General features: G+C 42.6%; 1 protein-coding gene across 1 annotated transcript in view; it reads left to right on the top strand.

Annotated features, from left to right (window-relative positions):
- Positions 1–25,551, top strand: part of GRK6 (G protein-coupled receptor kinase 6) — a 43,401-nt gene that overhangs the window by 12,563 nt on the left and 5,287 nt on the right. Inside the window, exons 8-12 of the mRNA XM_083182076.1 lie at positions 138–278; positions 6,069–6,259; positions 8,681–8,718; positions 9,470–9,559; positions 9,639–9,847. Coding sequence (XP_083038202.1) covers positions 138–278; positions 6,069–6,259; positions 8,681–8,718; positions 9,470–9,559; positions 9,639–9,847 — 669 coding nt within the window. The remainder of the gene's footprint in view (positions 1–137; positions 279–6,068; positions 6,260–8,680; positions 8,719–9,469; positions 9,560–9,638; positions 9,848–25,551) is intronic.

Raw genomic sequence — 25,551 nt, forward strand, 5'->3', positions numbered from 1 at the left:
GTAACATTCACATTTTGCTCTCCGTTACAATCCAGTACAGCCCATCTGATAAGCAGAAAAGTATATGTGCCTTGTTTTCTAGTTTTTGGAAGGTGGTGCATTTACCCTCATCACTTACCAAAAAACTTTCTTTCCAGGTCTGCGCCTGCCAAGTGCGAGCAACAGGCAAGATGTATGCCTGTAAGAAACTGGAGAAGAAACGCATCAAGAAACGGAAAGGAGAATCCATGACGTTAAATGAGAAACAGATCCTAGAGAGAGTCAACAGCAGGTTTGTAGTAAGTACAGACTCCTCTGTAGGTCTTGGGGTGGGTAATGATGGTGGTAACATTGTATAGAGTACTCTACTCCTTGCACAAGTCACCTGGACACCTCTGCTCCGCAGATACCATCCCCCAACCAGCAACTGATCCTGTGTGTTTTGCCTTACTTATTAGGTACAGATTCAATGAATGGTGATTTATATCCTACTGTACTCATATTAGGTTCTATCACCAGCCTTAATGATTCACAGAATCATTCCCTAACCTCCACCCTCTATTTGGCTTTATTGTTTTTTTTTAGTTACACTGTGTAGTGCTGAATTGTGCTGTTAACCAGTGTACAGCACTTATGGCGTGACAGAAATAAGGGGGTGGGGGTGTACACCATATTCATTAATAATGGGTCTTTTATATTCATGCAATTTATTTAACTTTTAACTGATTTGCTTTCTATGCCCAGGGCTATAAATTTGGATTATGCCAAAATGTTCCACAATGTGCATTATGTCTCAGTTACATGGCTTTTCACCCAACAGCTTCTCAAGAGTTTCATATCCTCTTTACACCCTGTGGTGACAGTGTTATTGTAAAGCAAACATAAATGGGTACACGAGAGCATGCAGATTCCTGTATACGCAGAGAGTGGGTATCTCTGCATACTTACATACATGAGATATGAGCACGATATATTCTTCCTGTGCCTTCTCTATAATATAGATAAGCAGATGACTATGAAATTGTCTTCCACAGCAAATAAAAGGCATCCTTAATAAAAACAGATCTAGATAACAAAGGACCTGTGTTGTCTACTTCCCACACATTGCTGACTTCTTAGAAGAAAACATAAGATCGACAACATACATGTGTCATCTTGACACTTATTATAGAGAAAGCACCTCTTGTCTTCTCTCTAACTATAAATCAGTCTTTGTCACAAGTAAATATCTCAAGTCCAGCATGAGGGTTACAGAGAATAACTCTTTTAGGGTTTAATTAGCCATGACCAAGTCACGTCACTTTTCTATATATGCATTTCTATTACCGACCCTTCCCTCATCAGTGGCCAAGTCATACTTCCTGTCTGTACATTTTTTATTAAATGTTTTCCCCTGTGTATCAGAAGCGTTTGCACAACTCCATTAATTTTTAATGGAAAACCAGGTACTTATGTAGTATCTGGGCGTCCGATTTTTTGATTGTATGCCTTAACTTAAGGCATACAATCAGATGCGATGCGATGACCCGATTTTTCCATAGGAATCAATGTTAAAATGGACTGAGTCCATTTTAACATGGAATTCAATGGGAAAAAGGGGTCCTTTTCATACCCCTACTATCCAAGTGGGCATGGAGTTGGATATAAACCTGTGGCGAGCGTAGCGAGCCACCGAGCCCAAAGCGTGGCGAGCGAACGGTATTCTGTGTCCCCTCGCGGGGCTCGCCACGCTTCGGGCTCGGTGGCTCGCTACGCTCGCCACAGGTTTATATCCAACTCCATGCCCACTTGGATAGTAGGGTATGAAAAGGACCCCTTTTTCCCATTGAATTCCATGTTAAAATGGACTCAGTCCATTTTAACATTGATTCCAATGGAAAAATCGGGGCATCGCATCGCATCCGATGGTCGCATGCGATGTGCCCGATTCGACCCGATTTCTAAATCGGACGCCCAGATACTACATAAGTACCGAAAACCATTGTAAGACAGAATTATTGCCACTCCAATTGAAGAGGCCATTTTCCATTATTTTAAAGTGATTATATTACCATTTTATGGTTAATATCACAGTAAATTTAAAGACCTTCTTTGTCCGTAAATAAATTTGCCTTACTATAGTTTGCATCCTTTGACCTCCTAGCCGCTTGTAGGTATTTTCAAACCAATATATAATTATGATGAAGCAAAAATCTAAGGTTTTGCCTCTAAACACTATAATAATTCAGGATCTTCTTTCAGTCCATAGTTGATGTAACGTAATGTATTGTTGCTAGTGTGGCCTATTCACCTTTACCCAACAAATGAAGTACTGCTTGTTATGAGTCTTACAGGAAAGACAAGTATTCCCACCTGCGTTATCTTTATATTATTAGCATAAGAATGATTTTGGTGAGTGACATTTCAGGGATGCCTTTGTCTGAGCCAGGGTCCACCATACAGCCTTGGTCCAAAAATGTGCTGAAAAAACATTTTTGCTGTGTTTTGGAGAAAACGTCCTCCGGGCATATACAATGCACCACCATTGTTCTTTGGGAAAACATGACTGTTGGTGAACTCTCCCTGTCCACTTGATGGTGGTTCTGGAAATTGTGACAGTTCGCAGAGGGGGAGAGATGGGGGGAGGGGGATGTAAAGTTACTAAAGCTTCTAAAAATGAAAAGAGGTGATATTGCCCAAAACAACCAATCAGATTAGGTCTATAATTTTCTATGATGTAATAGAATCTGGATGCACTATAGGGGGTTATACAGTGTTGGTCGTTATGTCCGTTTTAGCAGAAACAGCATATTTTCCACCTAAAAAGTTGAATTGATTTAGCCTAATTTAACATAATATTTTTTTCTCATCAGTCTAAAGCATTCCACCTGTCAACTCTATTTGTTTGCCTCAATTGTCTAAAGTCGAGTATTTAGACTTTTTTTTTTTTTTTTTTTTTAATTGTCTAAACTCTTGTAACGTTAATCTGATTTTGCCTATTCAGTGTCAAACTGTCTAAATTAAGTCGACCGTTTTAAGTCAGGTTATAGACAATTTGAACTAGACATTTTTTTCTGTCGGGACTAGTGTACAAAACTAACATTTTATTTTAATATATATATATATATATATATATATATATATATATATTATAATTGTTATTTTTTTATGTAACTGCAGTGTACACAAGGGGGAGCAGAGGCACAGCTTGGCTGCGCACTCTCTTCCCCCTTCCAGGCTGCCACACTGACAGCCTCACACTGCAGGGGGCTGGCTCTGGGGGATCAGCGGCGCTGTCACTGTTGGTCGAGGTGTTTCCAGGGACGCAGTGGTGCGGTGACTCGGCTCGCAGTGAATATCAATGAGGGGATCCCCGCTCTAGCACTGTTTGCAATAGCGGCGCTGACAGTTGCATAAGTAATGAGTGGGGACCCAGCTCGCAGAGAATTTTAATGAGTGAATCCCTGCTCATTGCTTATGCGGCTGTCAGCGCCGCTATCCACGGGAGCTCTGGAACGGGGACTCGCTCATTAATATTCACTGCGAGCCAGGTCCCCGCTCATTTCTGCTGCTGTCGGCGCTGCTGCCTGGCCTGTAAGAGTGCTGGACAGTGGGCAGGGTTCTGTGTCAATCAGGCTATACATTCCGTCTCCAGGCAAGCGGATGTAAATCCGCAAACTGGTGGAATATATTCTGCCTCGGCCTGACAGTGAATATATCCTATAATCTCTTTTCATTTTTAGAAGCTTAAGTAAATTTACCCTATAGTCTGTGGGTTGTGTGAATGTAGAAAGAAAACAGCTGTAAGTTTTTTGCGTCAACTGTATAGAAGGGAAGAAATTGGGGGAATAGTATATGACGCTTTCTTGAAGCGGTAAGATTTCTGCCATCTGAACCTACAATCCATCTATGGGATAAAAATTGTATTTTGGAAGGTCATTCCACAAAGTGGGGGCTGCCTAAAACAGTGCTGTATACATTGAATTCTAACAGGTAATGAATGTGGAAGAGCGCCTCAGAGAGGAGGGATTGCGATAAGTAAGGAGGTGTATCTTGGTCTAGTTTTGTTGGTAGTCTTATTTGTAAATATAAATATTTTTGACTGACAGAGTAAACCTCCATTGATATGTGTTGTATGGTATGTTACATGCATACATACAGTAATACAAAATCCGGTACTTGTTTCCTATCTGGGCGCCCAGGTTTTCTACGTACGGCACCGTACTGAAATCGGATCGCATCGCATCGTACACATACACGATATTGAACGATGCGATGCGATGCGATCCGATTTCCCATAGGAAACAATGTTAAATGGCTCAATTTAGCCAAATTATCATAGGAACAATAGTAAATGGGCCAAAAACACCCCTGAACATTGAAATGTCCCCCCAAAAGTAGTTGACGCCACCCCGCCATCAACGTGAACCCGAAGCGTGGCGAGCGCAGCGAGCCCGCGAGGGGCGGCGGTACGCGTCCTCCGACCTTTTCATGCCCTACTATCCACTAGGGCGTGGAGTGAGAATAGAATAGTGTGGCGAGCGCAGCGAGCCACCGAGCCCGAAGCGTGGCGAGCGCACGCGGATACCTTCACAGTTATACGCGTCCCCTCGCGGGCTTCCCAGGTGTCCATGGCGACGCGGACACCTGGGAAGCCCGCAAAGGGACGCGTTTACCTGTGAAGGTATCCGCGTCCCCTCGCGGGGCTCGCTGCGCTCGCCACGCTTCGGGCTCGGTGGCTCGCTGCGCTCGCCACACTATTCTATTCTCACTCCACGCCCTAGTGGATAGTAGGGCATGAAAAGGTCGGAGGACGCGTACCGCCGCCCCTCGCGGGCTCGCTGCGCTCGCCACGCTTCGGGTTCACGTTGATGGCGGGGTGGCGTCAACTACTTTTGGGGGGACATTTCAATGTTCAGGGGTGTTTTTGGCCCATTTACTATTGTTCCTATGATAATTTGGCTAAATTGAGCCATTTAACATTGTTTCCTATGGGAAATCGAATCGGATCGCATCGCATCGCATCGTTCAATATCGTGTATGTGTACGATGCGATGCGATCAGATTTCACTACGGAGAATAGCATGGTGCTCAATTAACTTAGTGGGCGCCCAGATAGGAAACAAGTACCCAAAATCCTCTTGCTATTATTTAATCTAGGAATAATGATATACTGGAAGTGCTTTCTGACTGCTATATACCTTTTAGAATATTCTACTGTTTTGCAAGATATGGAAACCAAGTGATGGTTTACCCTTGCATTAACCATTTGAGTGCCAACATCTCTGTGAGAAATGCGCAAAATATCTGCTAAAAATTACATCTTTGTGAGAAATGCAAAATCACTGCTAAAAATGCCAGTGTTGCTCTCATTTGTTATATAAATTCAAATGAAAAATGTTACAGGTCATTATGATGAATTAAAATGTTTGCATGGTCATTTTCCATACTAATTTTGACAAATTCACCTGGCACTCAAAGAGTTAAATGAAAGCTATAGATATCAATGAGCCTTTACTTGAACTATAGCCCCAGTATGCTTTACTGTCTACTTCACATTGGAGCTTGTTATATAATGTTGCAGTGAACTCTGCACTTATCACATAGAACAGACAGAATACATTAAATAAATAAGGTGTGTGTGTGTGTGTGTGGGGGGGGGGGGGGTTGTCAAAAGCTGCTTCACAACTAGTGGGCAAGAAACATTTTGGTTTACTGTAAAATTCGTAACCTCTTGGCTAGATCAAACAGAAGTCTTCAATTAGTGTGGATAGAAGATGTGGCTTAAGTTTCTTTAGAGATTCTATATTGAAGCAAGACTTCTTTTGTGTTCAGATATTGTTTATGAAATCCAAGCATTGTACCATATAACCAATCAAGCCTGAAACGGGCTCTAGTGTCCCAATATCTAAAATTTTACCCTCTTGGCATCCTATATTTATTTTTAGTCCTCCATCTGTACTACTGGGTAATATGGAAAGTGTTTACCTGAATTCCCTTTTAATTTGACTGGATGACCAATATCGATGCAAACTGTAAAGCATTAAGCCTGTGTACACAGGGAATATACATTTTGCATGTTCACTGTTTTTTAATTGTCACCTTTGCAGGTTAGTCTGGCATATGCATATGAGACAAAAGATGCCCTCTGTCTGGTGCTAACGCTAATGAACGGAGGGGACTTGAAGTTTCACATTTATCACATGGGCGAGTCAGGGTTTGATCATGACCGAGCAATATTTTATGCTGCCGAAATCTGCTGTGGGCTTCAAGATCTACATCAAGAGAGAATAGTGTACAGGTATGGACTCGGGTTTCAGTTAGTGTTCTGTGAAAGCTTACACCATACCTACTGTATATTATGGTACAGGAACAATCATTTAAATAGGGGAGCCACACCAACTGCCATTCCAGACTTGCTCACTGTCAGTTGGTGTGGCTCCCCTATTTAAATTTTGAACTTTACTGCAGCCCATCCTCTGGAACCGCCACTGGTTTCAATAGTACTTGAACAATCAACATTATGTTACCAGACGGCCTCGAGCACTTTGCTGGCAGTCAATAAAATGCATACATTTCACATCAGTATAACCATATCGGAGAACCAGAGGCAGAACTGCACAGATTTAGCTTTGCTTAAACATTTGAGGAAACGTCTTTTGTAAGGAAGCCTTTTCACAGAAGCTTGACATTTTTGTCCGTGTGCTTAAATATTCTGTGTGAATAGTTAATATAGATGATGACCAGCTCAAAACTGCCCAAAGTTTTTATTTTCTACAGCCAAAAATAATGTGTTATGGCAAAAAGATCAAACAGACCAACATACACCTGTATTTACAAGCATATACTAGCTCTGCATAACAAATCAAGCCAGCAGCATCAAATCTATAATCCACTACATACGCCAACATGCAACATAGGAACTAGCTGGACTAACATTTGAAACTCAGGGGGTTATTCTAGTTCATTCTTTCTGACAAAATCCTTCTTAAATGGACAAAACCATGTGCACTGCGGGTGGGGCAGATGTAACTTGTGCAGATAGAATTAGATTTGGGTGGGGTTTTTCTTCAAAGTGAGATCTATATTGCAGTGTAAAATCATGCAGTCAGTATTTTCCCTGCACAGAAACAAAAAAACTCACCCAAATCTAATTCTCTCTGCACATGTTACATCTGCCCCCCTGAAGTGCACATGGTTTTGTCCATCTAAGAAGGATTTTGTCAGAAAGAATGAACTAGAATAAACCCCTCAGTTACATCGTTACATCGATATGTGTGTATCTGCCTTACCATAAGTCTAGTAATCCTTACATTTGTCAATTTGGTGCTCCTGTGACTTTCCTTCAGACTACATATGCTGCAAATAAGTATTAAGCCTCATACACCATAGGCGATTTTATGAGCGATATCGCTTATTTTGGCACTTCTGAGCGATATTGTTCATTATTAAGTCCAGTGTGTATGCTCTGCCCGACAGCTGATGTGCGCTCCCATGGTTCGTTCACTTCTCCGCCATCGGCATCTGCAAATGTCCCCCCAGCGGCGGGTATTGGCAAGTGTGAAGCATTATTATAAATATCGCTCATTTTGGCCCTGCTGAGGGATATTATTTTTAATATCGTTTAGTGTGCATGCTCAATATTGTTAAACACACACGCTCCCGCACATTAATGACCCCCCCCCCCCCACATAGTTTGTTCTGCATGCTCAGTGTTGACTACCGTCAACATTGCATGCTAGAAGCGGGGACTCTATGATGTTCACTGATCAATATCGTTAAAGGTATCGCTCAGTGTGTATGTGCCATATTGTTTGCCCAGGAGCTCCAATGATATCGTTGACAATATCACTCCCAGAGAAAACAGTATTCTGTGTCTGGAGCATTTGCTAATTAGAAGTGAGGGAGAAAAGCCAGTGAAAGCAAGTACAATTCTTTTTTGCATCAAGTTGTTGCAACAGACTATATTCCGGCACCAGCTGTCAGAGCGTTAACAATCACATTACATGTCATAATAACATATAGGTCAATCCATTTGTATCAGTATCTAAAGCCGACCTCTGATGTAAGTATTGATCACAGTCTGCTTTTCGCACTGTTTCTCTCTAGCTGTTTACCCTCATGTGCTTTTCCTTCTCTTACTTAATCCATCTTCGCACTGCGTTCTGCCGCCCTGACACTTATTGCAGTGTCCTCTGCTGATGCAGCACGATGTTTACTGATAATTGGTTCACATAACAAATGCAAACACTCTGATGATGTTACTAGCATTAGATTGCTGATCTGTACCTGACTGGTACTGTTGGCAGCCCTGCTATCAACTGAGGCAAATTCCAACAGTTGGCACATCCGTAGATATCTTTTTGCATACTCGGTCTCGCTCTGGGTGGACACCGCTGTTTCAGAGGCATATCATTTAGGTGAAACTACAGTTTACATTTCTTTTACATAAACACGCATAGGAAAAACATGATTTGACTTCTAAAGAAGAGAATTTTCATCAGGGCTTAACCTTTATTTGTACATGCCTGGAACACACCACTCCTTAACCAATAAATAGCTGGAGCACATAAAGGGCTAAAAAGTACAACAGGCCATACTATTTGTACAATTGTGCCTTATAGGCTTTCACACAGAGAGCACAGTACATACTGTATACAGGTGTTTAATGTTTTTACTTGCTGTTTTAGTGTTTAGCTTATTTACATTTCTTTTTGTACAGAGACTTGAAACCAGAAAACATATTGCTGGATGACCACGGTAAGCCCTAATATAATGGGCCTTATTCTGGTTCACTCTTAGAGGCAAATTCCTTCTCAAATGGACAAAACCATGTGCACTGCAGGTGGGGCAGAATTAACATGTGCAGGTAGAATTAGATTTGGGTGGGGGTTTTCTTCAAAGTGAGATCTATATTGCAGTGTAAAAATAAAGCAGTCCGTGTTTTCCCTGCACAGAAACAAAATAACTCGCCCAAATCTAATTCTCTCTGCACATGTTATATCCCCCCCCCCCGGCCCTGCATTGCACATGGTTTTGTCCATCTGAGAAGGAATTTGCCTCTAAGAGTGAACCAGAATAAGGCCCACTGTGTGTATTATCTTATGTTGTGGCCCAGGAAGTTTTACCTGCTCTATTCTGCACTCGTTTTCAGAACTGAAACTGAAATCTGGAGATCTGTTGGTTTGAGGAATCTGGGGGTATTCCATTTTGGATTCCGACTGTCTGAACATTCTGACAGACGGAATCCTGGCCCGTTTCGCCCAGCTCAACAGGATGAATTCAATGTTCCGTCTGTCGAGTGGCGTAATGTGGGAGTGTTGGCAAAAACGGTCGTGAATTCGACAATCCGCGGCCGTTTCCGACAATATAGACTTGTTGAAATCCGCCATCAATGCTGTCGGAAACGGCTGCATTGAATAGTCGGAAATCGTGCCCGACATTGAATACCCCCCTAAATATATCATGTCTTCCTGACCTGTTTTTAATACTACTTTTCTTACTGCCAAAGGACACATTCGGATCTCAGATCTGGGACTTGCTGTGCACATACCAGAGGGCCAGACTATTAAAGGAAGAGTAGGCACTGTGGGGTACATGGGTGAGTAAGATATTTAGGTGAGCAAAGATAACGCCGGAGAGGATCGTGGTATAATTATTTTTTCTTTTCCTCTTCTTAGCGCCGGAAGTGGTGAGGAATGAGCACTACACGTTCAGTCCGGACTGGTGGGCACTGGGTTGTCTGCTCTATGAGATGATTGAAGGACAGTCACCTTTCCAGCAGAGGAAGAGAAAGATCAAGCGTGAGGAGGTGGAGCGGCTGGTGAAGGAGGGCCAAGAGGAGTATTCGGCCAAGTTCAGCCTAGAAGCGAAGTCTCTCTGTACCATGGTGAGTAAGCAGGAACCCACTTATTCTATAGCAGATAATGGAGTGTGTTTAAGATGTCTATATCCTTCCATACAGAAGTCTGTGCCATTGTGAATTTACATTCGGATTATTACTAAAACTGTCTTTAAACCTATTTCATAAATGTGAGTAGATAGGTAGAAAGAAGTTACATAACTGGATTGTGATATGCGAAGAAAGTGTGGGACCACTAAACATCTATTGACCAGAAGCCAAGCTTTGGACTGTTTATACCCCTTTCACAGTAGAAAATGGTTCCTGGATCAAGAAGGGACATTCGGGTTGGCCCTTTTCACACCACCCTTGTCCCTGCATTTTCTGGTTTCAGGGGGGCGCAGCGGGATGGCAGGCGTCGGGGTCCAGACTGCGAGAATCTGGGTAGAGGCTGCTGGGCGTTTGTAGCGCTATTTGCCTGGCAGTGGTGCAGGAAGCTCTGCATTTGAAAGCATATTGAAAAGACTGGGCGGACGCTGATTGGCTGAGAGCATCCGGTTGAAAAAACTGACTGGATGCTCTCTGCCAATCAGCGTCCGCCCAGTCTTTTCAAAATGTTTTTAAATTCAGCAGCGCTTCCCACCCCGATGCCCGGCAAATGGCTCTACAAGCTATTTGCCGGGAAGTGGGATGGGAAGCGTAGATGAATTTGAAATCATTTTGAAAAGACTGGGTGGACGCTGATTGGCTGAGAGCATCCAGTCAGTTTTTCAATATGCTTTCAAATCCAGCGCTTCCTGCCCAGCAAATAGCGATACAAGCGCCCAGTCTGGACCCCGCTGCCCAGACCCTGCCGCCAGCTGCCCAGACCCGGATAAGTACCTTTCACAAAAGCCAGTAACCCGGGCTGGTCGCAGGCCCAATCGTGCTAGCTAGCAGGGTTAAAATCCCGGCAAATTTAACCCCAGGAATTTTGGCTGGTGTGAAATGGGGTATTAGTTGTGTTGTCAAATTAGGATTTGTAACTTGCACATATACTGACACTTCTTCTACAGAAAGATGACAAGCTAGTCTTTACTGTAAGGGTGAGATTTCTTTATTCAGTAAAAGATTGAGAGTTTTCTTCATGAAAAGTGTCATATGGGGGGAGATGCACTAAGCTTCAAAAATGATAAAATGAGAGAGTAATAAACAACCAACCAATCAGCTCCTACCTGACCTTTGTCAAACACAGTCTGTGACATGGCAGGTAGGTGCTGATTGGCTGGTCAATTTTCACTCTCCATTTGATCACTTCTGAAGCTTAGTGCATCTGGCCCATAGTATTTTATTTCTTTTTTTTTAGCTCCACCTACCAAATGCAGTATTAACACTGGTTTCAACTGCAGTTTCTAACTTTATCAAGTTGCATGATTGGTAGGGACGCAAGCGGTGGACGATAAATCTACATCTGAATTCATACTATTGCTGCTCCCCATAATATGAATCGATTGCATATGGTCAAGATGGTGGAAAAAGCATGGCTTTGGTTGGTGAGGACGAGTTGAGTGTGTAAAGACGAGTTGCACATGAACAGATCATCTATTTTCTCTTGCCCCAAGGTTAGGGATAGGGCTTGTGTATGTGTTCACTGATGATGAGGTGTGTGTGTGGCCCATGAATTGTACAACTTGGCATTCGGGCAATAGCCACACATCAGACCATGCATGCAATGCGGGTACAATTGCAGCCAGCTTGGTATGTAAAGTAGATTAACAGACCTAGTTTTTTTTTTGGATCTTACTGTCTGGACGTTTTTCAAGTAGAGGGCCATTATATAACTTCCTGTAGATTCCTCTATCTTCTTGTGTTTTCCACAATCATGTGGTTTTAATCAGTACAGAGGCAAAAATAAATCTGACAATGTTTCCTTTCTTCCCATCAGCAAGCAAATAATTTTTAAACTTAAATCATGTGGGAAGAAACGAGGTTAAAAAGCCAAATGTTTGATGAAATGTGTGACTGTTGCGTGTTTTTCCCTGGACCTGTCTTCTACACACAACGGAAGTGTTGCAGACAAGATCTTGTAATGATAGAATATTCCCACATCTGCACATGCTGGATCTGGATAGAGAAGAAGACTTTTCTTTCATTCTCAAGGGAAATGGGGCATATAGAACCTCCTTCAGGACTTTTCCAAGTACTTAAAAATATTCCATACAAATGTAGCGCCAATCATTCAGCCTACCCATGGCGGTTCTACCGCCAGCCCGCCATGGCTGCCCTCGGCGCAAGGCATCGCAAAACATTTTAACAGCGTGGCGATTGCCGGATGAGTGCAATTCCAGTGATCATCCACCAGGTGTCACTTTTTGAAATCTTCACTGCGCATGCGTGAAATGTGTGCTGCAGCGTGTGCATGAAGGGACTACAGTATTATACCCCTTTTCCACTAACAACCTGGGTCGGACCCGGTAAATTGTACCCGGTTCGAACCCGGGTTGGACATGGGTAAGAAGCACATTTCCACTACAGTGCTACCCGGTAAATTGCCTGATCATCCCCTTTTACACTTAACCCGGGTAAGGCCTTTTTTTCCCTATAGATTACATAAGAAAAAGCCTTTTTAAAGGGCTTTACCATGGGAGGTCACAAAATAGGGCCACCATTACACCAAAAGGGCCACCATTAAAAATATTACGATATTAGAAGAAGAGACCACACTCATTTCTTTTAAAATAACTTTTTATTTTATTTTTTACTGCCAAAAATTAAATCTGGTGCTGATGGCAGAGTGGAAGGTGGCTGCTGGAGCAGCCTCTTATGCAGCAGGGGAAAGTCAGCAGGACAGACATGCAGCACATGCGCACAGAGCGCTGTCCTCCATACTATGTGCGCAGTCTGCGGGGCTCTGAGTGATGACATCACTCACCAGCGCCCCAGCAGCACCAATCAGTGAAGATTTTAACATGCTCAGTCAAATAAACCGGTTAGGGAGCGTTTCCACTACCCTTGAATCTGGGTGCTAACCGGGTGCTACCCTGATCATGACCTGGGTAGGATTGCCAGGGAATCCAAACCGGGTTATTTGACAGGGAGCATTTCCACTAGCAGAAAAACCCGGGTAGAAGCGCGTCCCCGCGGAGATTACCGGGTTATTTCTTCTAGTGGAAAAGGGGTATTAAAAAGCTCTGTAACGCAGGAACTACTTTGCTACTACTGTACTGTCCAGTAAGCTACAGTACTGTAGATAGACAGCTCTTATCAGGTGTGTAGGCTAGTGGATAATCATACCGCTCTGCATGTTGTACATTAAAGTACAGTATGCCTGAGTTTGATTATTAAAGGGAACTTATTTTTTCCAACACACAAAACTCCTGCCTCCCTATTAACCTCTCCGTGCGTCTGCATGGGCACGGTCACTAATGTGTCTCATTGTTTTGGTCAAAAGGCGCTAGGATGCATCTGAGTGGAAAGTCTGGCCGCTCTTGTCAAGTGTTGTAAAGTAGTGGATAAGCGTGCCACTCTGCAAGTTTTACAGTATGCCTGAGTTTGATTCATAAAGGGATCTTTTTTTTTTAAAAACACAGCTATAGTACAGTAGGTCACGAAAAAAAAAAATCTTGTCTCCCTATAAAGATTTCCGTGCGTCTGCAGAGGCAGGAACAGCTTTTATTGCATTGTACTGTAACAGTTACAGCTATAAGTGATATCTCTATAAGTATAATGGAGATGGATAAAAGCTCCTCCCTGAGTTCTTGGATGCAAAAACACTGTCTTTAGCCTCTCTATACAGTATTTCCTATTTGCGGTACTCAGTAGTAATGAGCTACAGTAGGTGGACAATTGGAGGGGACCCTAACTACGGTTGCTTGCCGCTTCCCTTATACTACTTTCAGACCGCAAATGCCGTGTCGCACACGGGATTAGGACACGGGTCCCATCCCCAGAGCAACACGGCAATGCGGTCTGAAAGTTCCGACACGGCATATTGCCGAGTCGGTGACGTCACATGGGGCGGTGCTGGGCGGCGGCACGTCATCGGGGGCTCGGGAGGAGGCAGTACTTGGAGCTGACAATGCTGCCTCCTCCATACTGTGAACGGGACACGGGTCGCTCGACCCAGGGACCCGTTCACACTGCACTTGACACGGTTCATAGCCGTGTTCAAACCTGGTCATTACCAGGGTTGAACACCCGTGTTGCTCGACCCGTGGTGGCCTTTTCAGACCGCACCGTGACCCGTGTTTAGGCCCCGCGAACACGGCAATAAGCCGTGTTCGGAGTGCGGTCTGAAAGCGGTATTACTGATGAAACTACTACTACTACAGTCTCAAGTCTCTAGGACACATAGAACCAGAGATATCAGGGTGCAAGGTAGACACATTTTTCCCAATTGACCCGTTAATTCAGACACTCCGTCAAACATAATTCGCTACAGCGTCTTAGACACTCCCATTTTGGTTTAGTGTTTAAGGTATTGTATTCAGCCCACCCCACCCCCACATACCTTCCCCCTTCCTCAAAGAACTTTTCACATAGAATGCAATGAAAGAGGCCGATTCAGTCAATCTTGCTGGGGGAAGGCACTATACAAACACTGTGTATTACACTGCATGCTCTATGGTTCTTGTGCTTTATGTTTGTCTAGTTTTATTAAATATAAGGTTTGTAAATGTTTCAATTAAAAAAATAATAATAATAATAATAACAATAAAAAACATTGTTCCTAGCACCTCCATAGAGTTTTTCCTATTTGGGTAATAAGTAGCACTTGCGTCTCAATAGCACTTTGTGTACTCAATAGCACAAACAGCTTTTTTTTTGTACTCTGCTGTATTAGTTACAAGTGATAGCAATATAAGTTTAATGGGGATAGATAAAAGCTCCTCCCTAAGTACTTGGATGCAAAAACACTGTCTTTAGCCTCTCTATACAGTATTTCCTATTTGCGGTACTCAGTAGTAAATGAGCTACAGTAGGTGGACAATTGGAGGGGACACTAATTACGGATGCTTGCCGCTTCCCTTACTGATGTCATATAAACTACTGGTCCTCTTTCATATGGTACCAGTCTCAAGTCTCTAGGACACATAGAACCGGAGATATCAGGGTGCAAAGTAGACACATTTTTCCCAATTGACCCGTTAATACAAATATTCTCTGTAAAGCGCTGTGGAATATGTGAGCGCTATACAAGAAACTATTAATAAATAAATACATTTTAATTTATCCATATAGCACTAATATATAGTCCGGTTCCCTTATCTGTATGCCAAATACATTAAGTGCAATGTAGCTTTAATGCACTGTGCTCTGAATACGCGGTCAATGTGTTAGGAGAGGGCTGATTTCATGAAAGGCTCTACTTCTTATTGCCGACTCAGCACATAAGGTTAGCGCTGGGACACTTACATGGTTAGATAGTATTCATTGACAAAATGAATTATCAGAGTACACATACAACAATTATACTAGCACACAGCAGAAGTACAGTTGGAGCCACAGCGATGTTCACGGGGATGAGACACACGAGCGTCTCATACTGTAGTATACTGTGTAAGCTCGTTCCCCTCTGCGAATGTCGATACCGTTCCATTGGTACAGTATATCAATCCGCTGCTAGATTGGTGGAGCATAAGCCACCCAGAGGTGGCGACTTGTATTGCATGGTGGGCATCCACGCCCATTGGTGGATGGGAGTGCAAGAAGAAGAGAGGATCGCCAAAACCTCTGCGATGGCGCACTGGCGGCAAGAATGAGAGGCGCTCCATCTGTGTGTTTTGCTCCTTTATACTATATCCTCACCGTGCAAGCCACCTTATTATTTCTGTTTGTGGTGCATAGACCTTTCAATGAGGTATATTGCATGCATGTTGTTGTAATTCATTAAACACATGCAATACACAAATATATTTTAGTTGAACATAAAATAAAGTTTGTGTACTATCTAACGTACTATGGGGCAGATTTATTAAGCTCGGTGAAGTGTCTGGTTTTTATCAGCTCCTAACTGTGAAGTTACAGGCTTGGTTTGAAAATTACAGGTAGTTGCTGATTGGCCGGTGATATAAACCAGACACTTTATCACTTCCCCGAGCTTAATAAATCTACCCCTGAATTTGAAAGCCAAGCAATCATTTTATTGCACGTTTAGGGCCAGTGACATATCATGCCCTCAGTAGTGCTAGTAACAGAACTCCCCAGTAGTGCTTTTAGCAAAAATAAATATATACATTCAGGAAACTGGTTTTCTGAGTCATTTGGATAAAGGATATCTGGATAAGGTATACTCAACCTGGACTCCTTTCTTTAATTATACAGCTGCAGTTGTGTTGAATAAGTTTGCATTGCTTGGCTGTCTGATAACTGGAGAGTAAGTGCCACTCTTGCTTCCAGCTCGCTTTCCTGGTGCTGGAATATTCATGCTTCTTGTCTTACGGCTAATTCAGATACAGATCTCCAAAAATCACAGATCGCGCTTGCGGTTTAACTCCCGACAAGGAAGCAGCGACAATACAACAGGTGCGCGGGCAATCATTTTCCGGGAGTTGCAGGCAAAACACAGGTCCTTCCAGTCAGCTCCAGGGGAGAGAGGTGGCAGGTCATGTGCGACCCTATACATGGCTGGCATACGCATGGCTTCACCGCTAGGTTTTGTAACAAGGTGGCTGCCGGTCATGTGCCAGCACTTTGCTGTGGAGCAAAGCACTTGCACTTTAGCGTTGTGCAACTGACTTTGAATCAAGCCCTCCGTCCTGTCCTGGGTAGAGTCTACGTTGTCTTATAAATAAAAAAAATAACTTAAAACTAAACATCACTGAACCTAAGGAAAGAGCCATTTATATTGAGGAATCCTTGTGGTTTGTCTACTGCTCTAATGAGATTTGTGGTTGGGCTCCATTTCTGTGTGAAGGATGTAATGGCTTGGGAATATAACCTTTATCTATTCATAAAACCACCACTATTTTTTGAACCTACAGGCCTTCCTACTCCTCCTTTGGAATGCTAGGCATGCTAGAAGCCTTACACACATTCCTACCCATGAGAGTGATGGTATCAGTGACTTTTAGAACAGAAGATCATGGACTTCTCTTCAAACTGTTTTTGTTCCAAAAGCAAATGGATTATTTTAGCTGGGTTTCAATTAAATTGTTATTAGTTGTCTGTGACATGGAATGGGTTGAGTGCGTGGTTTCCATGAATGTCAAGGATGCATTATTTGCATGGTCTGAAATGCGGAAGTCCCCCTAAGCCATCATTCTCAGACTTGTGATTTGGTACCATAATTTCTTGTTTTGCGCTCCCCTCTTTGACTTGATTTATGCTCCATGCTAGGCTTGTGAGGATTTTTGCTAGGCTGGGGAGGATCTTGGTCCCCACGGTACTTGTTTCCTAGCACGGCCACACCGATTAAGATCGGGGTGGTCGTGCTGAAAAAAATCGGGTCGATCGCATCGCATGCGATTTGGTCGCATGCGATGCGACCGACCGATTTTTGACCCGATTTTTTTCATTGAATCCAATGTAAATTGGGTCCCTGGGACCCAATTTTACATTGTATTCAATGAAAAAAATTCCCAACCCCCCCAAATTGAAGCGCGTAAACAGCAGCCCACGATAGACGCATACCCGAAGCGTGGCGAGCGCAGCGGTACGCGTCCTCCGACCTTTTCATGCCCTACTATCCACTAGGGCGTGGAGTGAGAATAGAATAGTGTGGCGAGCGCAGCGAGCCACCGAGCCCGAAGCGTGGCGAGCGCAGCGGATACCTTCACAGGTAAACGCGTCCCTTCGCGGGCTTCACAGGTGTCCGCGTCGCCACGGACACCTGTGAAGCCCGCAAGGGGACGCGTATAACTGTGAAGGTATCCGCGTCCCCTCGCGGGGCTCGCTGCGCTCGCCACGCTTCGGGCTCGGTGGCTCGCTGCGCTCGCCACACTATTCTATTCTCACTCCACGCCCTAGTGGATAGTAGGGCATGAAAAGGTCGGAGGACGCGTACCGCCGCCCCTCGCGGGCTCGCTGCGCTCGCCACGCTTCGGGTTGGCGTCTATCGTGGGGCGACGACGGGGACATCTATAATGTGAAATGGGTCATATGGACCCATTTCACATTTTTTGACATTTTTACACCATTTCAATGTTAAAAATTTTTTTAACATTGAATCCTATGCAAAAATCGGGGGCATCGCGTCGGGACCAATGTTAATGGTCCCGACCGACGCGATGCCCCCGATATTTTACCTTTCCCGACAAGATTTCAATGTTAAAATATTTTTTAACATTGAAGTCTATGGAAATATCGGGGGCATCGCGTCGGGACCAATGTTAATGGTCCCGACCGACGCGATGCCCCCGATATTTTATACTAGCCGGCAAAATGGACCTGATTTCAAAAGAAATCGGGTCCATCGTGGGTAATCGTGTCCCTTAAGTAAGGGACACGATTACTCACGATTGTGGCCGTGCTAGGAAACAAGTACCGTCCCCACTTCTGCCTAGCAATTGGTACACCTTATAGCTGCAATCTTTTTTGTCATTGGTTGCTGTTTGTGTTCTCAAGCAGTCAGTCCTGCACTTCCCTGCTGGTGATAGTTTCTTGTCAAAGCCTGGTCATTCGGTCCCTGTTACTGATTTCTAATCTGTATTCCTGAAGTTATCCTCTCAGCTAAGAGCCTGAATTACTAAATCTTCGTTTAGTCAGTTCTCACTATTCTGTGAGTTCTGTGCTGTTATTGCTGCTGTGAATTTAACCTGTGTTGAGCTGGAATCCCTGGCTAATTACCAATGCTATTTCACTTTAGATTTCTCTGCAAACTCAACATCTCAGAGGCTCTGGACTACAACTGTGACCTATTTTACCATACTTAATTACACTGCTGCTGTAGTAAGAAGTGCGGAGTACTGTATATCTCCATTGCTGTGGATATTTATTAAGAACCGCATTAACCATTGTGGGATACCATTGTACTGCATTTTAATCTCTGGTGTACAACTGTGTGTTCATTTCCCATTTACATTCCGACAGTGGTCAAGTATTGTGTTGCATGTCTTGATTTATATTACTCTTTTATTATAAATGTCCATTATCTGCATATTTCCTTACTGTGAGGTCCTTGCAACTACCAGTCCAGGACATACTTGTGCTTTTCAGTAGTACTCCAGTTAACTACTGTAACTTCTCTACTTTTGCTGTTGCCCAGTACTACTGCTCCACCCATATTGATCAATCTGTCAATTATATCCGCCCCATCTACTTTAAATGTTTGAAGACCTGGCATCCTAAAGATTCCCACGCACTACTGCAATTTGTGCACTTTTCATCCGATTCTGATGAATTGATTCAATAATTCAGATGAAACGTCCCAAGTTGCGTGTTTTTCAGCTCTCATTCCAATCCAATGCATGGTTCCGTGTGCATTGAATCGAGGCTGGGAGATTGTAAGGGCTGCACTTACGATTTAACGGATCCGCAGCTCTTGCTGGGATTGCATGCAGTATATTATATGCAAAAGGACCACGTGTGATGTATCATAGGCAATTCTGACACTCAGGAAAATGTCAGTAGGGAAATCTTATTTGACCTCTCCCTCCAAGAAGTTGCCTGAGTGTATCCGCATTAATACCCCATACCATGGGGTATTATTGGTGACCAATTGCAACCTCCCAGGGGTGTGTCGAAAGTCGCCCTTTGTTGGTTTCAGGTCTGTTGTTCCCAGTGGCAGCCAAGCTTACAATCAATGCCCAAGAATTAAGAGTGTTGGTATAAGCTCAAGCTCATGGACATTTTCTATTGCAAGGGAAACCAGCCAGACAGTGTCCTGGCACAACGGGCTCTTTGAGTGAAGGAAAGTAGAAGGATCCTGCATTAGGCAGAACAGCATGTTTAGCAGCACAGTCAGAAAGCTGGAGGCTAATATATCAGAAGGCACATTTTGCATCCAGTACAGGGATTGATTGCAAAGAGATCTAATCAGCCAGATATAGGCATGATGTCAACATAGTTAAACCACAAAGTGGAGCAATAGTGTTCTAGGAAAACAAAATTGTCAGGAGTTCCTTGCAATACCATGACTGGCCCATGGGATTTTCACTTACTTTGTCTGTGTCATTTGCATGTCGTCTAATGAGTATGCACCATAAAACAGTGCCGCTTAAAGTGCTCTGCTTTCTGCTCTGTCCTTTTGCAGAAGAGGGTGACGGATCACATGTCCTGTCAGGGTGACAATCGCAATTCAGTCCTCCCTCGAGTTCCTTTTTGAATTTTATCTTTTTCATACAGAGGAGGTGAAGTGTCTCATACGGGAATACATTTTTTTTTTTCCCAGATATTTCCATGATAAGGAGATTATCTGTCTGAGTTGGTGCCACTTTCTGGTGAAAGTCATTTCAGAATTGGGGAGTTCCTAAGTTTTTCTTCAAGTAGGACACTGGGGTATCCTAAGGGCAGAAGTGCCCAAACTCTGTCTTTAAGGGGGGGTATTCAATCTGGTGTCACGACTGTTGGGCTTGTCCGACAGATGTAACCCGGTCCCGTTCTCGGCCGGATCTACGTCAGCTCGGCAGGCGGGATACTATGTCCCGCCTGACGAGTGCCAGCCATTCTCGGCAGAACGTGCCCGATTGCTTGTATATTCGGCCACGTTCTGCCGAGCTCCCTGTTCAATGCTGTCGTGGAAGACTGCAATTTGACTTAACCATCTGCACTCAGCCATGGATATACTTTATCCTGGACTGTTAGGGTGATTTGAGGACTGAGATTTGGAACCACTGCCTTAGGGCATTGAAAGTGTATGTACCATGGTCACTAGATATCAGGAAGATGTATGATCTTTCGGTCCTGTTTGATGACAAAAGAAGAGATTGGCCTATGTCAAAGCATGTAATAGCTTGATGGATCACTAACTTGATGTGGTGCTATTTCTTGTCATGTGGAAGCACAGTCTACCAAATGAGAATTGGCATTAAAGCGCTGAGCTTCGGTTGAACCATTAAACCGACTGAACACTTCTTTGCAACATCCTCGTGGTTTAGTGTCCCTAAAGTAGATCCAAGAGAAAACAGGATTTTTAGTCTTGCGTTGTATCCTCCTCTCCGAAAACCAAGCCTCCATCCACTTTAAAGGTTTTTTTTCCTTTTTTTTTTCTGTATGATGTTAAGGTTAGCTAATGAAAAAAGGTTTTCAAATAGTTCCCTGGTAATATGTGGACATAGAAAAGGGAGATCAAAATATATGTTGAATATTTCAAAATGCCCAATATCTGTGGCCCCCTACCCAATGGATTATAGCTCCAACTTTCTTTTTAGCATTGAGTAAAGCCTAATAAAAAGGATACATTAAGAGTAAGTTATGATGTTAGCCAGTAGATGGCACTGATGTATGCAGTTTGAGCGCGTATATTTACAATATGTATGCATGTATATTTGTGTGTGTGTGTGTGTGTGTGTGTGTGTGTGTGTGTGTGTGTGTGTGTATATGTAATGTATGATGTAATCCCCACTCACATACTCAGATGTCCATCTTGGTGCAACCAAGCTGGATCTCCCTCAGGGGTCCCGAGAAATATAGTAGAAAGAAGGGGCACTCTTCTTTATTCATTAGTGTCTTCTTTATTGTAGCATAATTCTATGTAAAAATTTCAGTCCATTATGGAAATTTTGTCAAGACCACATTGATCCAAAACTTTTCAGTAACAGTCGGAATATTGGCACACATCTATTCAATGTGGCCGTTTTCAAGGCCCATGCAGATTTTACTTTTTTTTAACATTCACCCAGGCGGACACAACATTGGGTGTTTTTAGGTATTTCTAACAGGTTGTGGTTTTTTTTTTTTTGCATTAATGATTTCACCATTTTTTGGTTCTTTAAGTGCAGTATGTGTAATTATTATACCAGACAGATGCCTGAAACCACAATCTGAATTTTCCGGTTATAGAATTTTGGTTTTGGACTGCTGTGGAATCTCCATTTATTAATAGTTTTATAAAACACACTAATTGTGCTGTGGTCATCCTGAAACTTCATTACTGGTAGGTCATTGCTAAGAGTTTCACAACAAAATAGTACTATCGAGTTTTTATACAAATAGACGGCCATAACTTGTCTTGCTTATTACAAAATGAACCACTTTCGCTGCATAAGGTGGCTAAACCTTACTAAACAATTTGTGTGCCCAGCTGCTGACATCAGGGGGCTGTGAGCCGAAATCATGCAGTCATGCTTGTCTGCAGAAACAATTGAAGTGGTCTGTCAGGCATCCAGTTCCACGTGAGCAAAAAAACATTGAATTCTCCCCAAAGTTATATAATGTTTTAAAAGAGCACCAATTTGGCAAAATGTTTAGTTGTGAAATGGAACTGATCCACCTATGTAGACATTTGTGCTAATAACCTGGTCACACAGAGGCTACATCTTCTTCTGTTTTAAAACTTTGAGAGCATATCGCAAAAACTTTCTGTTGTATTGTCTGCATTATATTCAATTTTAAATAGTTTTTACAACCGCTTTTACACAAATATTTCAAGATGTCCTCTTATATTTAAGTTGAATTTTAAAAATTTACTGTATACGACCCGGGACTAGCGCTGGTGTGAAAGGATCCCAGGGCCGATGTACAAGGATTTCAACCCTGGTAGCTACCAGGGTTGCTCCCGGGACACAAGCCAGTGTGAAAGTTATGCTGTGTACACACCAAAACGATTTTGGCACAATCCCATCAATCTGGATCCAATTCAGACTGATTGGATGCAGATTTGGTCAAAATCGTTTGGTATTCTCCACAATATTTGCATGTCATTTCTGTCTGGTTCCCGGATGGACGTTGGGCATAAAGTGTTACAGAATGGTGATGCTAAAGAAGAACTGTAACTTCTCTGACTTCCCACTGCTGGGAAATTAGCTGTCCATCCGTGAAAGCAATGTGCACAGGACCTATTACATTATCCAATATATCTGTGTCTTCTGTCCTCACCAATACGCAAGGAATGTCTGTGTGTCTTGTGCTAGCCTCACCATATTTGTTCTAGACCATAAGGAAACTAAATAAAGACTACCAAAATAAGTTAGGTTAAACATTTTCAGGAGAAGGGAGTCGCTTATTAATGAAAATTTTAGAGAAATTGCAGTATTTTGTAGTCCGCTTATTCCATTTTGAAATGATTCCATTAGGTAGTCTCTATGGGTATTTGCATTTCCTTTTGAGTGCAATACGCACCACACACTCTTCTCTATAATTGTACAGTATATTGTGTGGGACTGATGCTGAATAGGGAACAAAACTTGTATTGGAAAAGTGCCACAGCTGCTACATTGTAGCACTTTGTGTACAGATTGAAGACTGTAGGCACACACTGATATGCAAGTGTCATGTCAAATAAATCAGCAGTCTCCTTCTGAATCCTAGTAGCATTGAAACAAGATGTAACTTCAGCAAAAGAAGATTCTCCCACAACCTGGAGTACCAGGAGGGATTGTTTGGCACACGTGGATACATGCATACAATATAAAATGGATGCAACAGACATTTCAGGGGCATAAATGGAATGGTGAAATAATTTTTTTCTGTATGATGTTAAGGTTAGCTAATGAAAAAAGGTTTTCAAATAGTTCCCTGGTAATATGTGGACTGACTGGTCTTCCCAAGAACAGACTCTCACCACTACAATCCATTTTAAATGCTGCTGCTAGGCTGATCTTCCTTGCAAGACGCTCATCATCTGCTGATCTGCTCTGCCAGTCCCTCCATTGGTTACCTGTATCTTACCGTATTCAATACAAAACACTTCTACTAACTTATAAAGCTATTAACCATACTGCACCAGCATATATCTCTCTACTTATCACAAAATATCTCCCATCTCGACCACTCCGCTCTGCACAAGATCTGCGTCTCTCTTCTGCACGGATCACCAGCTCCCATTCACTATTACAGGACTTTCATCGGGCTGCTCCCATCCTATGGAATGCCCTTCCACGCACAATAAGACTCTCCAATAGCCTCCAAACATTCAAGCGTTCCCTGAAAACTCACCTCTTCAGGCAAGCCTATAATGTTTAAGTTCTACATGCATAACCCTCTGAGGCACTTATGTATTATATAGCTACCCTTCTGGACTTGTAACTTGGTGGGACTGCTATGGTATTACTGGTGCCTGTCCTTGTGTTTCCCCCTATATCCCTATAGATTGTAAGCTTGCAGCAGGGCCCTCCTACCTCCAAGTCTGTATGTTGTTACCCAGTTTGTTTTATCACTGTCTACTATTGTAAAGCGCAACGGAATCTGCTGCGCTATATAAGAACCTGTAAATAAATAAATAAATAATAGAAAAGGGAGATCAAAATATATGTTGAATATTTCAAAATGCCCAATATCTGTGGCCCCCTACCCAATGGATTATAGCTCCAACTTTCTTTTTAGCATTGAGTAAAGCCTAATAAAAAGGATACATTAAGAGTAAGTTATGATGTTAGCCAGTAGATGGCACTGATGTATGCAGTTTGAGCGCGTATATTTACAATATGTATGCATGTATATTTGTGTGTGTGTGTGTGTGTGTGTGTGTATATGTAATGTATGATGTAATCCCCACTCACATACTCAGATGTCCATCTTGGTGCAACCAAGCTGGATCTCCCTCAGGGGTCCCGAGAAATATAGTAGAAAGAAGGGGCACTCTTCTTTATTCATTAGTGTCTTCTTTATTGTAGCATAATTCTATGTAAAAATTTCAGTCCATTATGGAAATTTTGTCAAGACCACATTGATCCAAAACTTTTCAGTAACAGTCGGAATATTGGCACACATCTATTCAATGTGGCCGTTTTCAAGGCCCATGCAGATTTTACTTTTTTTTAACATTCACCCAGGCGGACACAACATTGGGTGTTTTTAGGTATTTCTAACAGGTTGTGGTTTTTTTTTTTTTGCATTAATGATTTCACCATTTTTTGGTTCTTTAAGTGCAGTATGTGTAATTATTATACCAGACAGATGCCTGAAACCACAATCTGAATTTTCCGGTTATAGAATTTTGGTTTTGGACTGCTGTGGAATCTCCATTTATTAATAGTTTTATAAAACACACTAATTGTGCTGTGGTCATCCTGAAACTTCATTACTGGTAGGTCATTGCTAAGAGTTTCACAACAAAATAGTACTATCGAGTTTTTATACAAATAGACGGCCATAACTTGTCTTGCTTATTACAAAATGAACCACTTTCGCTGCATAAGGTGGCTAAACCTTACTAAACAATTTGTGTGCCCAGCTGCTGACATCAGGGGGCTGTGAGCCGAAATCATGCAGTCATGCTTGTCTGCAGAAACAATTGAAGTGCTCTGTCAGGCATCCAGTTCCACGTGAGCAAAAAAACATTGAATTCTCCCCAAAGTTATATAATGTTTTAAAAGAGCACCAATTTGGCAAAATGTTTAGTTGTGAAATGGAACTGATCCACCTATGTAGACATTTGTGCTAATAACCTGGTCACACAGAGGCTACATCTTCTTCTGTTTTAAAACTTTGAGAGCATATCGCAAAAACTTTCTGTTGTATTGTCTGCATTATATTCAATTTTAAATAGTTTTTACAACCGCTTTTACACAAATATTTCAAGATGTCCTCTTATATTTAAGTTGAATTTTAAAAATTTACTGTATACGACCCGGGACTAGCGCTGGTGTGAAAGGATCCCAGGGCCGATGTACAAGGATTTCAACCCTGGTAGCTACCAGGGTTGCTCCCGGGACACAAGCCAGTGTGAAAGTTAT

Source organism: Crinia signifera, chromosome 4 (genome assembly GCF_055691185.1).
Source record: "Crinia signifera chromosome 4, ASM5569118v1, whole genome shotgun sequence".
In the NCBI taxonomy this organism is placed as follows: Eukaryota; Metazoa; Chordata; class Amphibia; order Anura; family Myobatrachidae; genus Crinia; species Crinia signifera.